The sequence below is a fragment of the Puma concolor genome, chromosome D1 (assembly GCF_028749965.1).
Source record: "Puma concolor isolate L17-30 chromosome D1, mPumCon1.1.hap2, whole genome shotgun sequence".
Taxonomy (NCBI): domain Eukaryota; kingdom Metazoa; phylum Chordata; class Mammalia; order Carnivora; family Felidae; genus Puma; species Puma concolor.
In genome coordinates, this window is record NC_141676.1 from 78,824,628 (window position 1) to 78,842,075 (window position 17,448).

A 17,448-nucleotide genomic window follows, 5' to 3' on the forward strand; every position below is an offset into this window, starting at 1 on the left:
GGCAACACTGTCCTCCTGTTTCTTATGGAATCAACCTTCAAGGGTTACTGAGCAAAGAAGAGATTCTCAGCTCAGGATCATATTGTGGTGTGAAATTTTGCACACACTCCAGGTCAGGGCTGGGGAGAGGGCAAACTCTGCCGCCGCCGTTCATCTGCAGTGGCACTGAGTTCACGGATTCCTTAGCGACGTGAGCCAGGGATCTGGCTTTCAAAAGCAGAATTTTAAATCTCCACAGCAGGGAGCCTCTAACTCTTGGTGACTCTGTGACCAGATTCACTTAAGAATTATTCATCAGTCTGAATTAATAATTCAATTAAGTTGGTAAATTTGGACTCCTCAGTTCTAACAATTCCAAACTCTCAATGGACGGCTTAAATTTCTCATTTACCCACAGAGCCTATGTGCCACATTTGTGAGGCAACTGAATGGAGACCCAGCCTCTGTTCCAGAAGAAGTCTCATAAACACTCCGGTCAAGTTCTAGATCAGAGGTCCTCAAATCCCAGGAATGGAAGAGATATTAATTGATCCTATTCTCAAGAAGAACACTATTAAACCCATGCTAGGGAAATGTAAATCTATCCCAGATGACATCTCCATATTAAACTATTTAGGGAAACTGGATGATATGGCATCCATCACTAACCGTTTTAATTAATATTAAAGAGACAAGTCATGGCCTCCCACAAAACATCTCTGACACATTCTGATGATGGACTCCTGAGCTAGAAAAAACCACGAATCTGACTCAGGTATGTCCCTTTTCACATTAATAACGACAGCAAAATTTTACTGAGACTCTACCAGGTGCTAGGCAATTAACCTCATTTAATCAACAACCCGAAGTCGATCTAATACTATCATTCCATTTTACAGCTGAGGAAACTGAGGCGGGAGAGTTTAATGGAATCAAGAAGACATAGCTATCAAGTGGTGGAGTTGTGATGTGAAACCAGGTAATCTCACCCCTGATCCCAGGCTCTTAACGGCAAAAATGCCGCCTTGCCTCCTTAAGCCAACTTTCACACCTCTATTTCCAACCCTATCCCCACCCCTTTCAGCTGTAAATACTAAGAGGGCAAAGGCTATATCAAATTGCTCATCACGGATACATGAACTTTCATGCCACAGAATTACTGCAAAACCAGTCTTTGTTGAATTAAGAGATAATTCCTTCAAACTTTATATAGCTCCCATGTGCACAATCTTGATATAAAATTTCAGGACCTTTGCTAAAATCATTAAGACTCATGGAGAGCACAGTACATGTAAATATTGGTATTTGCCCACTTTCACAGCCATTCCTTCAGCTAAGGTAGGGCCCAACTCTCTGGCCTTTTTCAAGACTTGTGGAGAACATGTGATCATCTCTGTTCATCCCCTCCATAAGGAAATGGAACAGCTTTGATTCTTTCACATCTGCCCCTCAGATAAGCATAGGGAAGGGTCAAAGCTGGCAGCCGCAGAGAGAGAGCCCATTTGCTATGGTCAGCATCCTGACATCATGCCTTCAGTCAAGGAGGGAAGAAAGTGTTTGGCTTTTCTCCTCCGCCATCTAGTCCATCAGGTGCCTTCCCTGTGCCATATGAACATGGACCAAATAGAGGAAACTGAGCCTTAGGGCAAGGTAAAGATAGGGAACACATCTGCATTAAAAAGCAAGCAAGCAAGAGGGTAAGTAAATCTCAAAGGCTATCTGGAGTCACAGCTTCTCATAAGTTTCTGCTCATCATCATTTTTTTTTTTTAATGAAAAGACCTTTTCCAAATTCATAAACAAGCAAACTCATTTGTTGGGAAGATAAGTTTACACATCAAGAGAAGACACTTTTACCCACAGGGCAATTCTTACTGGCGCTGGAAGGCCTAGGGAGCCTGGGAGGAGAGACGTCTGTAGTTGGTTATGCCTCTTGTAGTTTCTCTTCTGCGTCTAGCTAGTGCGCTTTTAAAACCATCTCCTTTCAATGCCAAAGGCCATGTCATGCTGTATATAACTCACTGGGAATAAGAGAAGTGTGTAAATAGCAAGGCATTAAGCAGCTCAAGGGACTTGAAGATAGGTAATACAGAACACTTAGGCAATGTGCTATGAGAAGAGGCTGCTGGAGGGGAAATGTAATACTTGTCTTCAAGTGTATGAAGGATTATTATTGCTTCAGAGATGCTGACTCCTCCGAGCCCTCCTTGCTCTACCATTTTCCAGGGCTACTGATTTACTCTTTCCAGAGCTTCAGACCCTCCAGGAAATGGATCAGCCCCACCTGCCCTCCCCCGCCACCCCACTACTCACACCCAACCGTGTCAGTCAGGCTCTGCTCTGTCCCACACCTCACGTTCACACCGTCTTCACTCAGCTACCCCATTCCACGTTTCCACACTCTCCCCCACCCCCCACCCCCCCAAGCCCCAGGCCCTGCTGGTGACCCACACAAAGCTCCCCCTGGCCTGGGGTTGAATCTCTCTCCCACCAACCATTAACACTACTCTCGTTTTGAGCACCTACTGTGTGTCAGGCCCGGTGTTGACCACTCTGCTAAAGAACACAAGGCTTGTTATCCAGATGATGCTACCAATGAATGCCCAAAAAGAATAACATTATTTCCCTAAGCTCATAAAGCCAGCAGGTGTGAAACGGGATCTGAACACAGGATGAAATGGAAAATCTATGCACCAAATTCTTCCTTTTACTGTTTTTCTAAGCCTCAGTTTCCTTATTTGTGAAGTGGGACCAATGTTGTTTGCTCACTGGGTATTTTTTATTTTTTTATTTTGAAGGCGTTACATAAAATATAAAATAAACGTGCCTGGTACATTCTAGGACTCAATAAATGTTTATTCCTCTTTTCTTCTGATTTTCTACACCAGTTTTGGTCCATTCTACCTAGCTGGTGCTTTTACTGTTACTTTATTGACGTGGTCTTCATTTGCCCACTAGACTGGTGAGCGAGCAGGGGTCTATGTCTTTAGCTGCATTTCTGTCTATTCTCCCACAGAGCCTGTGAGGGTGTGAGGGAAATTAGCATGAAAATGCAGAAGAAAGAATTTGGAATTGTTTTCACTAAACACGATCCAGCCTATGAACATATATAAGGGACAGGATTAAAGAACAAGGAAGTCGTGGAATCCATTCAAAATGGCTTAGTTGCATGCGTGGCAGCACTGAGGATTGTTTAAAATTTCCGTCCAGGTTTTTTGAGATTAAATACTAAAAACAAACACACAACAACAACAATTAAAATCAAGAACAGCTAATCCCAGCCACTCTTTTAGTCGTACTTAATTATCGTGTCTTGGAATATCAGAAAACCCATGTTTGTACTCACAAAAGGTTTACAGGCTGAGGGGAGCCACACAGTATTAAACTGTAAGGTGCAGAACTTGAAGGTTTAGAAAACACCACCTAACAAAGAACACACATGCCTTCTGGAAACAAACACTGACCCAAACAAGCGAGGCATCGTAGTTGACATAATAACAGCCCTTGCTGTCAAAGCAAGCTTTCTGTCCATTTTTGATAAAGGATTGCACCAACTTCTCTCTCCACTTGAACTAGTTTGCTTTGTGAGATCTGATAATTATATTTACTTGAAAGAAGTAGTAGGAAGGTCCTGGATAGATAAGAACTCTCCCTTTATTACTTTGTTCTGGAAAACAGAACAAAAATAGAGTCAGTTCTTCAGGAAATGATGGCTGCATATATAAATAATGTACACACTCCTATCACTGTGCTGGGGAGGTTATTTATCATGGAGACAGCTACAGACACCCAGATCTGGCCAATGAACTGTTCCTGTTCCCAATCCCCCACTTACAGCTCTCAGATTGTGAATTGTCAATTAGAAACTTGAGTATCATCAGTTAAAAATAACCAGGGAACTCTGGCAATGATTTAACCTGTTTGACTTTCTTAAGCTAACAATTAACATTTTAGACTATTGTTGACAAAATATTTAACTTTCCCATGCCATTTGTGCAAACGACTTTTCTAATGCTCCTTAGATGCTCTGGTGGGCACACCTTTCCAAAGCTGCTCTGGTCCATGCAGGGGCCCGTAAAGGACATGCACCCAAAGACCCTAATCACTTTCACAACAATGCACATTTTAACTGGGATTTCCCGGGGACCTTCAGGAGCACTTAAATACACTGATAACTCAGTTTTATCTTGGCAGCACTAAATTTGAAATACCAATCCCTCTATTTACAATAAAAGCTATTTCACCATTTAAAACAGACAACTGAAAGCTTAAGGATACTTTTAATCCCTGGAAAAACTGGTATTGTGATTCGTTGCTTAGTGGTTTATTATTAGTAATACTAGTAATAACGCCTTGCATTTCCGCAGTGCTTTATTTTTTCTTTCCAAAGCCTATTCAGAAACACACACTCATCTGGTTCTCTCAACAAGCTAGGGCAGCAATATTGTTCTTTCTGTTTTACAGATGACTGCTAACTAACTTGTCCTAGGTCACCCAGCTGGTTGGTGATCAAGCAGGCACAGAACCGAGGACGCAGACTCCTTGTCTGATCTGCTTTCTTTCCTCTACACTACATTAGAGAAAAGATAATCTCTAAAGCCAAAGATGACTTGGAACCACTTATCTATCCATCCTAGCAACACAGTCTATGCAACAGAAAAAAAGAGCCTGTCTCAGGCAAAAGGGAAAGATTAATAATGAACCGCAGAAGCTCTAAACCTTACTGTTCCATGGACCAACAATTATTCAGTTTCACAGTTCATTCAAAGATTCAAACATACTTCACCAGAAGATGATTTAGTGCCTGCAGCCTGCTCCAAGTGGTTAGAAATGCAGATCTGCTCAAAGCCCTGTAATCCAGGCCCTCCGAAAGGCCCTGTTCCTGCAGTCTCTGCAGCAATGGGGCTTCCCCTGAACTTGTACTTGCGCTAAATGAAGACATTGGCTGAGTAAGGGCTGCAGAATTAGGCTCTCGATGTGGATAGAATTAGAACCGGCTTGGAGGTTAGTCTTGCATTGTTCTTGAAACTCAAGCTCTTGAGAAAACTCAGACATTACATATTTCTCGCAGTATAACAACCTTCCAGTCAACGCTACCCCATGGACCACAAGTCCTCCTTTTACCCACTCAGATATAACTGACTACAGTCAAGCAGGCATGCAGCATACAGAGATTTCAGCTGAGGACGCAGTGCACGTGTGGTTTCAGATGATCAATATTCTCTCTCTTCCTCCAAAGGACCTTTATGGCCACTTATGACATACAAATGAACTATGAAAGTGATACATCCAGCACACCCAGACAGAAATAAATCCGGTTACGGCCACAGCAATAAAATTAAGAAAGAATCCTAACACTCATTCTGTGCAAAATTTCCCTTAAATTAAGTGTTTCTGAAAATAAGAGGAGCCCGCGTGAAGTGGGACCTGTAGATGAATCACTCCCAAATACCCAGGCCTCCCTTCTCAACACAATGTTATCAGGTTAGTACACAACTTGCATCACCATCTCGGAGCACCATGCTGAGTAACAAAACTCCAAATTTAGAAGCTAAAGTGGAGAAGGGAATTTCCAATAACCAAATGGGGGGGTGGGGGTGGTGGATCAACCTTGGCTATGCCACCCATTTTCAGTGAAAAAGCAACCGTTAGAAATAAACTGGTCTTTTTATTCCTAACTCATGTGGCACCCTTGCATCATCACCGTGCCCGGAGGGGGGCCTCCTCCAAGGCCATGTTTTAGGACATGGCTGGTGGTTACGAGGCGGAAATCAGACTCACAGGAGTGGTACAACAGCCACCTTTGGCTTCTGCAGCGGTAAACCTCCAGTCGGGAAAGGCAGGACACCATTCCCCTCACCATCCCGCCGGCATGGATACTGCTATGGTGAGGTTGCAATAACCACTGAACTTGGTTTCACTTCGCATCCCAAAGTGCGTCCCCAACCCCCCCCCCCCCCACACACACAAAAAGGCAACAAAAATCAAAAGAACATGGCCAGAAGCAGACACGCCACCTTCCTTGCAGAGGCTGGGATGTGAGCGCCACATCCAGTCTTGGCATCCAGGACAGAGTTGGGTCTTCCCCACTGAAAAAGGCCGGGCGCCTCATTCCCTGTATCATCCCCAGAAACACTTACCAGGAGACTGTGAAGCACACAAAGCGGTATTATTGGGAGACTTGCAGACAGATTATAAATTTACTGGGGACAATCGAGGCATTTAGATACTTTTGGCTGCAGATGCCAGTGACACACACATACATACAAACCTCATTCTTCTCTCCATTCGAGTGATTCTCCCCCACCCCCACCCCCATTCACTTCAGCATGTCTCTTTCACAAAACAAACTCCCACTGCGCTCTTAGGGAATGCCAGGGAGAGCTGGGCATTGAACAGGTGGTAGGGAAAAGGAATTAGGCCTTGAAGCTCTAATACAACCCCACGGGTTAACCGAATTCAAGGATGAAGTGGCTCACACTGGGCAGTGTAAGTATTAGCAGTTCCTGCTTGTCTGGAATTGGTGCCGAGAAGCGGCAGCTCAAGACATCCCAAGCAAACCGTGTGTGTGTGTGTGTGTGTGTGTGTGTGTGTGTGTGTGTGTGTGGTGGGGAGAAGACCACTATCCTAGCTCCCAGAATTTCTGGAAACTTCATCACCACAGACCCAGGCCAGGGATAAGGGGGAGCCACGAAGAAGCATCCTAGAGGCCTGGCTGGAGGACGTCCTGTCTCTCAAGCTTCTTTCTCAGTTCCTCTGGAAAAGGAGTTCAACGCGGTGGCCTCTCCTTTGGGCTTTCTGAGTACTTTTAGGCTTGCATGGCCATTTCCTGTTGCTGACTTTCATCAGGGCTGGCCTGGGCAAACCGGAGCTGCGCTGGGAGCGGACACTGAACTTCAAGGGCCCCACAGACCTCAGAAATGGAGGAAGCCTGCAGGGCTGCAGGGCAGGGCAGGGCTCCACCTTCTACCCAGAGGCCACTGGCCCAGCAGCTACAGGGGAAGCCGGCACACGGCAGGCAGTCACCTGACCAGGACGGGCACCAAGGGCCAATGATTCAAGGGATACTCCCTCTGGGATGGGGTGTGTCTGTGCCTCTGAGGAAGAACTTCCAGCCAGAAACTTAATCAGAACTTTCAGGTTTGAGGTGCTGTCACCAGGAGCAGCTGAAGACAAGGTACTTCCTGGGATGACAGCATGTAAATAGCCCCTTCGTGCTGCCCCCTTTAATGAATGCCGCCAGCTGGCACTACCTGATTGGAGTGTGGCTGCGGGCAGTGGGGAGTCTGTAGGAAATCAGGGAAAAAGCCTCACTAGTCTTCGGGATGTTTCCCCCAAGTTTGACTTTTGACTGAGGGGATGCTTCACGCAACCTCTCTGTGTTGGACTAGATCACCACTCATGTTCTCTTAACCCAAGAAGGGGCCACCTCAAAGAGGGAAGGGGAAATCGGAAAAGAAGGAAAAAGCTTTGATGAACATCAGGCTGAAGAATGGCCTGTTGGGCCTAATCAGAGCTGGCTGGCCAAGCAGGAGGGTCTATGAGACGGGGCCTTCCTCAGTGGCCCACTCAGGTCTTGCCAGCGTTGGAGCCACCCCTGGACTCCAGAGAGCCTGTGGGAAACCCAGGATTTTAACCGCTTTAGAAATACCCTGCAAGTGCAGGAAGACCCATGAATGAGCGCCAGCAGAACTTGATGCATAAGACTACGAACCGCATACCCAAAGGCCTTGGAGGCAGTCAGGTAACGCCTCGGCCCTTTTCACTGCTGTCCACTCCACAGCAGGCCAAGGCGCGCTCTACCCTCACAAAAGGCCACCGCACCACAGCCAGGATCACGAGAAAACCAGGTGCCTTACCGCAATGAGGGCTGAGTTCCTCTGGTCCCCAGGGGCTGGAGCCTGTGACTGCTGCTCCCCGTCGATCCCACCACCGCCACCATTATTGCTACTGTTGAGCAGGTGCTGCTGGTGGTGATGGTGATAGTCTGGTGGGGGCGGTGGGGCCGCTGTCGCTGCCGCTTGAGAGGCTGTAGGAGGGGCAGCAGGGGGCGGTGGAGGGGCCGCCGTGGTGGCAGCCGTGGCAGTGGCCTTGGCATGTTTGCCAGCCTTCCTTGCCCCCTGGCCATGCTGTACCAGGCTCAGGAGCTGCAAGGTGCTCTCTCTTTCCCGGTCTGAGCTCTCAGCCCTACCACGTTCATAGCGTCCTTCACAGCTCAGGTGGTGCTGGCGGCAGACGGCGATCCGAGCCCGGAGGCGCTCCACGATAGCACTGTGCACTCTCGGGGTGACTGAGCCCCCTCCAAGGAGCCCCGCCCCAGGGGCCCCCCCTAGCCCTCCTGTGGGGGCCTGTGGGGGCGCTGTGTCCCCCATGTTACTGGACACAATGCTGCCTCTGGGATGGTGAGGTGGAAGGAGGCTAGTGCTGGCTACTGCAGGCAAATCTGTTTTTGACAATGTGAGCTCAGTGTTCAGGGCCACATGAATAGAGGTCTTCAGAGGTTGGGGGGGGGAGCAGTGGAGGTGTGGGGGAGGGGAGTTAGTAAAAAGAGGGTGAGGAGACAGAATAGAAACCAATCGCAGAGGCTTAGCTGGAAACAAACCCTTATCAACTTACTCTAATTGCACTTGACAGCTCTTGAGAAGTTGGACCGAGTTGGTGGGGGGGTTCCCCCCCACCACCACGCTGACAAGAGCCACTAGGCACTTTGTAAACACACAATCTGGGGGTTAGAGCAAGAATTCAGGGATTGTCAAGCCAGAGACAGAGACAGGCAGCAAAGGGAATTGAGAGAGGTATTAATAGAGAGCTGGACTCCCCCTCACCTAGTTGTTTCACAAAAATTTTTATGGGGATGTTTCTGCAGAGAAACACATCTCTACCACGTCTATGTAACCTGCAGCCTTTACTTTTCCTCGGGTTGGAAAAAAAAGTGCTGTTTCAGAAAAATTTTCAAAGTCAATGTACAGAATGTACACAAAATCAAGACAGACTGTCTTTTGGCTTTTAATTTTTCCTCCCTTTCCCTTTGCTCCGGTGTTTTCTCCTCTTTGGGGTACTGTAGGATGTTGTCTTCTCCCCAAAGAGGGAGATCGCTTTTCAATTGTTAACAATGTCAGTAGTTGGACTTTTGGACCATGCTTTTTTCTTCGGCTAATCCAATCACCGGTAAAATCCTCATTCCCTCTAAGGTTTCCTAGCCTTAAATGAAAGCAGTCTGAAGTCGCTAGCCACTGAGAGAGATCCTTCAACACATTTTTTTCTTTCCCGCTTACGCTTCCTCACCCCCGGCTCTATTCTAACACAGTATCAAGAGAGACAAACTCTTCCGAGAGTAATTTACAAACGATGGTCAAACTTACAAACTTCCAGCAAATTGCACCGAGTCATGTCCAGCCACTTTTCTGTCCACTTTTGTACATTCCATCCCCGGCCAGTGGATCTGAGGGTCTGGACTCGCAATAAGCAATGTGGTTCTATCTCTTGTATTGCTCCGCTTTATAGATGGAAAAAAAAAAAAAAAAAAAAGTAGCTTGTATTTTCCTTTCTCTTTCCCGTCTGTTGTTAGCCGCTTTGCTGACACTGGCTCCACTGCCCGGAGTCACGGCGATACACAGGCTTTCATTGTGCTCCGATAGGAGAGGGAGAGAAAGAGAGAGAGTGAGACAGAGAGGGAGAAAGAGAGAGCCAGCAAGCTGCAGATGGGGGCGGGGGGGAGGGGGCGGGCGGGAGAGCTGATCCGCGGCTCCCTGGTGGAAGGCTGGTGCCACTGCACGAGTGAGTAATTGCAGCCAGGCACCGGGGAAAGGGGAACGCAGAGGGCCTCCCAGTGGCTGAAGAGGTAAATCCCAAAGCCCGCGCGTCTCGGTAGGGCTCACTTAGCTCAGCCTGACTTGGCTAAGTGGGGAAGGCTGGGGAAATTCCCCAACCTCCACACAACTACTTCACCAGCTCTAAATGTTTAAGAAATTCCCGGCCAGGGAATGTATTTTCCCTTTCAGACCTACATTACGCCCCCCTGAGGATATCGTTTTCATTTTTCAATATGTTGTAAATGACACCACTGAGCACCCTAGTGAGAGCTGGGTGAGTACCGAGGAAATGTTCATTAGTATAATAAGGAAGACATGTGAGTGTGTGCGGGTTGGGAGAGGGAGGAGGGAGGGGTGCAGAGGAAATCACACCGCTAGCTCCACAGGGGCAGGCGTGTGTTTGTCTACCTGCCTGCCTGTTTTGTGTGTCTCTGGGTAAGTCAACCTGGGTGATTACAAGTAAACCAGTAGGGAGAAATAAAATATTTTAGGATGATGAAATCACCAATACCAGTTCTAGGGGGAAAAAAAAACAATAAAAGGTTTTCTTTGAAAATACAAGGTGACCTCTGACAACTGCAAGATCTGAGATCTCCATGGCTGTCTGGTTTACATATACAAAGAGGAAAATCAATATGCAGCAGTGGAGTTTCAAGAAGTTTAGTAACATGAACCAAATACATCTCTTACACAGACCGTTGTCCCCTCATCTCCGTGTGATTCTGCCTTTAAGTTCTCAAAAGTGTATATTGGATTCTGCTTGTCATTATCAGCTATGGAGAATAAATTCAAGTGAGCACAATATTGGGCTACTCAGGACCATAAACATGCTGTGTGTCCTAACTTGGAAGTCGTTCGAATTTGAGGTCTCGAGCAATGGGACTTCATTAATCTAAACCAACTCTCACATCTCAGGAACATGATCCATCTCCAAACTGAGCTATGGATAGAAATGAATAGGTAACATCAATGCAATCATTTTTAAGAATGGATTATTTACAGTTTAGTTCCCAACAGGCTGGCCTACTTTAGTCCATTTTATTTTCACAAATTCTGGAATGTTTGTTGGAACTGGGGACTTTTTTTTTCTTTTCATTGGAATATACTTCTATCTGTCCCTTCTAAGGCTAGGTTCCGCATTACTTGTGAAGAGATAGGCAGAGATATACTTTTGTCAGGAGTGCAAATTTGATGGAGCACTCTCTCATGAGGTGTCATTAAAAATCGAAGGAGTTTTGATCGTTTTATATTTGATTTCTAAAAAGCTGTATTCATTAGACATTATCTTCTATTGCTATGGGTACTTTATATTCAGCAATGATACTTGATAAAAGAGAAAATGTAATATTTAAATTTAAAATTTACGGTTCACTTGACAGTCATGCAGTAGCATTGATTTTTTTTTAATTTTTTTTTTTAATGTTTATGTATTTTTGAGACAGAGAGAGAGAGCATGAACGGGGGAGGGTCAGAGAGAGAGGATTTTCATTAGTAAGTAACACAGAGTCCTTAGTCAAATCTGCTATTCCTTACTGATATAAACTTTGATTTCCATGCTGGACAGGGAGAGAAATTAAAAACTTGCCAAGCAAGAATTTAATAGATTTTCATACTGTATTCAGTGGTGTAAGTCACTTTTTTTGGAGTGCCTTTTGTATACATTTGTTCTTCACAGCCATTTAATTTCAAGCTGAAATCATTATCATGCACATCCTCCATTTCCATTCACATCAGTCACTGTTTATTTACAATCACTGTCTCAGGCACAGCACTTCACACAGATCTCCCTTAATCCACAAACAAACTTGGAAGGTAAGTATTATTAACCTCATGTATAAATGAGGAAACTGAGGATCACAGAAATCAAACTACTTGTTCCAGTTCATGTGATTTAGAGGTCACAGCGCAGGACTCTAGGTCAAGGCTGACTTCAAACCCATGCTTTTTTAACCACTGGGCTTTGTGCCTCAACGTAGCAGAGCTGCAGTCACACTCTACTCACCTTGCTAGAGTCCAAGCCAGTCCTATAATCCTTTCGAGAAGTGAGGATTGAATACAACTATTCATCTCAGTACAAGAGCAGACAAGTGAGAAAACACGGTCAACTACATCGAACTGCCAATAAAGTATTTATTTTTCCCCCCGTTTATGGTACTGTTCTCTCTTAAAACCCTAACGCTTCTGTGTAGCAAATATGAATTCTTTCAAGTATTACTTTCCTTTACTTGTCCGTTTCTGTCTTCCTCATCATCTCAACTAACCATGTCTGCCTAACACTAAAGCACCTAACGCTACAGTAATAAATGCCCAGATCTAAAAAGTTCACAGACATGTGGGATTTTAAGTGTATAAAGTATTTTTTAGTGTTATGTCAAATCGATGATATAGATGGTTATGATGAGATGATACCATAATTATGTCCTAACACCTGTAAAGGTTATTTCAGTTTTTTCAACATTTTCAGCATTTTTTAATGGACTATACTTGCTTTTGTCTCCCTAATCCATGCTCGTTCTCATTTCCTAACAGCCTGTCCCTCTGCCATTCTTTTAGTGTTACCATAGACCTAAGAGCTTCTTGTATTCTTCAGACACCCACTGAAGAAGCATGCTCATTTGCAGTAGCCTCAGACATTAGCAAAGCCACTTCTTACATTTCCTGATCCACAGTCACAATGCTGTTCCAACAGGGAAAACTCTTCCCGCCAACAAGATGCCTTGCCTAGGAACGGGGTCAGCTGCCCTCTTGAGTCCCTCTAATCAATGATGCCTTAATTTTTACAAGTTAAACAATGGTACTTAAAATGATACATAAATTAATTTTTAAAACTCTACCGGTGGAAGGAACGCTCACTCTTCAGCGGTCTCAAACTTGTCTGTAGTGTCACATATGAGAAGTGATGCTTCCAGGGTCATTAGAGACACTTCACAGAGAATTCTCTCATTTTCCTTGGCCTTCCTTTTTACCATTCACGATCCTTCCAACTTGACTATTACTTTTCCTCCAATTCTGCCTTGCTTCTTTCTGGGCACTGTCACTGCATCTTCAACTTTCAACTGTGGCCTCATTTTAGTTAAGGATTATTTCCGTATGCCAGAGAAGTAAGAATTGAGATATGTGACTGAAATATCTATTTCACCCTTTTTTTTTTTTTTTAATTTTTTAACGTTTATTTATTTTTGGGACAGAGAGAGACAGAGCATGAACGGGGGAGGGGCAGAGAGAGAGGGAGACACAGAATCGGAAACAGGCTCCAGGCTCTGAGCCATCAGCCCAGAGCCCGACGCGGGGCTTGAACTCACGGACCGCGAGATCGTGACCTGGCTGAAGTCAGACGCTCAACCGACTGCGCCACCCAGGCGCCCCAATTTCACCCTTTTCAAAAAGGTGTGCACTCCTCACACCTTTTTTAAGGTACATCAGCATCAGTATTCTCAGCACTTTGTGAGCTTTTTCTATTAGTTTTGCTTACAATAACAATAGGGATACTTTCAGAGAATTCACTGCAGAAAATATTAAGTAATCTCTCTATGTAAGGGCTTAATACGATGTAGTTTTTTTAGTGTATGCACATACCCTGAACTCCATGCATGAGCCACATAGTAAATGAAGCCAGGTTTAGTCAACACTTGAGGAGGTCAGAAACAAGTATCTAAAATTCCACATTAACATAGATCCTACTGTGACACTACTTTTAAGAATTAAAGATACAGAATAGACAGGGTCCGTTTGATCACTATGAAACCATTTTACTTTATTATATTATGAGAAAATTTAAATGTGCAAAGCAATGCAGATGCCAAAATATGCTTTTAAACTATTTTTGGCTGAATTTGTCTCTCTGAGATCTTCAGATCCTAACATAAATACATATATGGGAAAAGTTATGGATAAAAATAAATAAAATACATCTTAATCATTAGCATGTAGACAAAATTGAATAAAAAATATAAAGAACATTATGAAGCATGAAAAAACACACCATGAAATTATTCCTGAATGTGAGGGTTGAAAGACTCTGGCGGCCTGAGATCTATTTCCAAAGGAGACTTTAGAAAAGGAGAAAAGCGTTCCTTTACTTGGAATGGGTAAACTATAGTCTGCTTCTGAGGTGAGGGGATTGAACTGAATGAAACATTGGGTTTCTTCCATGGCCCTCTGGTGTAGATAATGATAGCAGTGAACAATATATCAGTGCAGATCATTTAATACTGGAAAGGATAATCAACAGATCTGGGCAGGGATTCAATAATAAATACACGTAGGTGTTGATCTAAATTCATTTTTAAAATACAGTATTTGTCTACTAAGGTGACAGAACATGAACAGCTCATTCACTTGATGATCATCTGTTATAAAGGCATTGTTTTGTAACTTTAAAATACACTTACTTAAAAATTATTAGGCTTATGTTTTCTATGTACAGCAGATAAAACTTTTATTCGACTGTGAGTGCCATTTCATGGAAATTAAGATGAACATATGTTTTAAACAAGATATTTGCCATGAAAATACACATAAAATTTATAAAAAATGTCACATGATACAGAGAAACAAGACTCATGATCTTCACATTTACAGGAATTTATAAAATCTTCTCTGAAGGAAATGTGTTACAATTCAGTCAAACTTCTCATCTTGAAAGTAATCCGCCAAATTTAGATATTCTTGAAGTTGACCATATTTCTGTGTATACAATAAAAAAGCTAGTTATTTTACTCAAAGCAAAGAAGATAAGGTAGGCCTTTTCAATCTACAGAGACAAACAGGAACATGTTCATTTCATGATAATCATGAGCAAAAATCTCATTATAAACAGGGACACAATTGCAAATAAGCATTTCTAACTCATAAAGGAGAGGAAAGAGATCAAACCAAACATTATTATTGATCTCATAATGTTCTTATAAAATATAGCTTTTCTATTATCATATTTATAGAAGTATAACAACTTCAATAACTTACTCAACAAAAATTGTTTGAACACATAACATATATTGAATACTTTCTCATGACTGTCTAGGTACAAAAATAATCTCTTTCCCTGATCCTAAACAGACCAGAGTTCACTGGGAGTACACCAATACTATGTGTACAATACAACACCAGTACATGGCACTGGTGCCATGACAAAGTATATAGACACTGTTAGGAAGGCTCAGAAGAGTAGCCATGGTTAGTTGAAGTGATCGGGAAAGAGAATCACTTGAGCTGTCCTGGGAAAAAGGATTCGATAGGCAAAGATTTGCTGGGGAGAGTTTTCTGTAGCAGACAACAGTCCATGCAACGGTGAGAAGACAAGATTTTATGGAGTTTAACTATAATTTGAGGTTTTGTAGGGGAACAGAAAGAGAAGACTGAACCAAAGAGTTTGTGGTCAGAGAATAAAATGTATGAAATGCTAGCTGAAGGAGTTTAGCAATAATGTGACAGGCAATGTGACCCTGCTAAAGGTTATACGGTAGGAGATTGACCTGATCTGACGTGTGTTTTAAGAAAAATGGTAAAACAGCCATTCTAGAATAGTATAGCAATTAGTTACTAGTGTCTTGTAATAAGTTAGGTAATGAGGTCCCAAATTCCAGTGATAGCAATGAAGATGAAGAGCTAAGACCCAGGGTGGGGCAAGATAAGAGAGGGGTCAGGATGATTTAGAAATCTCACAATCGATAGTGTTCAAAATACTGACTTCAATTGAGGAGAATTAACTGACCTAATGGTTTCTTATGAACTCTGGTTCCATTCCCAATGAAGAGAGAGAGGATCCCGATGACCTGACTTTTGTGGTAGTAGGAAACTATGGAAAGATAAAGAAGAAGTGTGTTTTCCTTCTAGAAAGGGCTAGGAAACCTTTTCCCCCTCAAGACCTCTGACTGGATCACCTTCTCTGGAAAGAATGAAGAAAAGAATGGGGTGGGGGGGTGGGGAGGTTGGAAATAACCTTTGGACTACAAGATTCTCTTGACCTAGTATTCAGGTAGGTTCTATTAGATAGGAGTATTCTAGAATTAGAAACCTGTACATTAAAAGTTTGATTGTTTTTATGCTTTTTATATTATCTTCATATATTTTTTCTCTTATTAAATTTCTTTTGGAAAATTGCAATCCCAGCCATACTGCGTGAAGGAGGGAAAACTTCTTGCTTTTATTACTAATAATAGTTGACATTAATTGATCACTTACTAATTGTTAGGTCCAATACTAAATGCTTAAAATGTGTTGATCTTTTAATATCCATGATCAAAACTCTTTGTTGTTTTAATTCCTATTTTAGTGAAGAGGCAACTTAGAGAAATAAAGTAACTTGCCTCCAAATTCTACTGCTGGAAAATATTTAAATCCATGATTTTAATCATTATAGTATGCGATTTCTGAGATTTAAAGTTTGGGGGGGTGTGGCTTTAGTTAGAAAAAAGAAAGCCTTCCTATAGAAAAGTAAAATTCAGAGAGAAGACAGTATTGCCTGGCTGTTCTCTCCACCTAAAGATTCTGGTTCCACCATTCTTTTTTACTAAAAATTTGGAGAGTTTGGATCTTATTATATTAACCCCTTTGAGGTGCCAGATTGACCTACTGATTAAAACATGTGAACTGTGGAATGGGGTGTGAGAAAGAGGTCAGAACATAAAAGGAGGAGGTTGGGATCTTCTGGTCAGAAACACCAGTTAGACATGAAGAAAGGAATAGGTTTGCCAAGTCAGAGAACTTATAGGGGCCGAGAATGGAACATGGAACAACACGTACTTTTTCTTTTTTTAAAGGTTTATTTATTTGTGAGAGAGAGATAGAGTGTGAGCGGGGGACTGACGGGCAGAGAGGAGGGGAACAGAGGATCCAAAGCTGGCTCCATGCTGACAGCAGTGAGCCCCATGCAGGGCTTGAACTAACAGACTACCACCGTGAGATCATGACCCGAGTCAAATTTGGATGCTCAACTGACTGAGCCACCCAGGTGCCCTGCAACAAGTACCTTTAACTAGCGGCCCTCAATCTTTGATTTGCTTAGGAATCACCTAACTTGTTAAATACTGGGTGTTTAACACCCTCAAGGAGTCTCATTCAGTAGTTCTGCAGGGAGGCCAGGAACTACACATTTTCTACAAACTTCTAGGTGATTCTGATATAGGTAGTTAGGGCCTTGATTTGAGAAACACCAGTTTAAGGAGAGAAAGAAAAAGAACAGGAAACAAGTTTAAAAGGGGGGAAAGAGAAGAGACCACATAAGAAGAGTTTCAGGAAGGGGTGAGATATCAAATCGTTATTTAAAATTCTTTGTTATGTAACAATCTTTATGTAAAAAATTTAAACTTTTCATACCACAAAACTGAGACTTGATAGTATTATTGAAATACATTCTCCCCTTTCCTGATGTTCCTGTTTTCACCACCCTATCCCAACAACCCTATCTTCAACTTCTCTGGAAACCCCATCATCACGTGCACTTTCTTCTTTATGAGAAACATTTGTTAGAATTTTGCCAGTGGCATATGACAGAATGTTCTTCAAGTGTAATTTAGAATCAGACAATTACTTTTATTATATTTATTATATGTTTTGGTTTTATTATAATTTTCTTATCATGCATCTTTTTCTTTTTTTTCCCCCCTTTTTTTTTTTTTAATTTTTTTTTTTTCAACGTTTATTTATTTTTGGGACAG

At 43.0% G+C, this 17,448-nt stretch overlaps 2 protein-coding genes across 7 annotated transcripts in view; both read right to left on the bottom strand.

The window, feature by feature from the left end:
• Positions 1 to 9,680, bottom strand: part of MAML2 (mastermind like transcriptional coactivator 2) — a 347,944-nt gene extending 338,264 nt beyond the window's left edge. The window contains exon 1 of one of the 2 annotated variants that reach the window (XM_086678613.1): positions 7,838 to 9,680. In XM_086678613.1, the coding sequence (XP_086534739.1) occupies positions 7,838 to 8,350 (513 nt within the window). In that variant the 5' untranslated portion in view covers positions 8,351 to 9,680. The remainder of the gene's footprint in view (positions 1 to 7,837) is intronic. The other variant, XM_025928559.2, reaches the window with a different exon arrangement.
• Positions 9,681 to 13,514: 3,834 nt separating this feature from the next.
• CCDC82 (coiled-coil domain containing 82) overlaps positions 13,515 to 17,448 on the bottom strand; it is a 35,084-nt gene continuing 31,150 nt past the window's right edge. For all 5 annotated transcript variants that reach the window (XM_086678618.1, XM_025928039.2, XM_086678615.1 and 2 more), the window contains one exon: positions 13,515 to 14,476. In XM_086678618.1, coding sequence (XP_086534744.1) covers positions 14,411 to 14,476 — 66 coding nt within the window. In that variant the 3' untranslated portion in view covers positions 13,515 to 14,410. The remainder of the gene's footprint in view (positions 14,477 to 17,448) is intronic.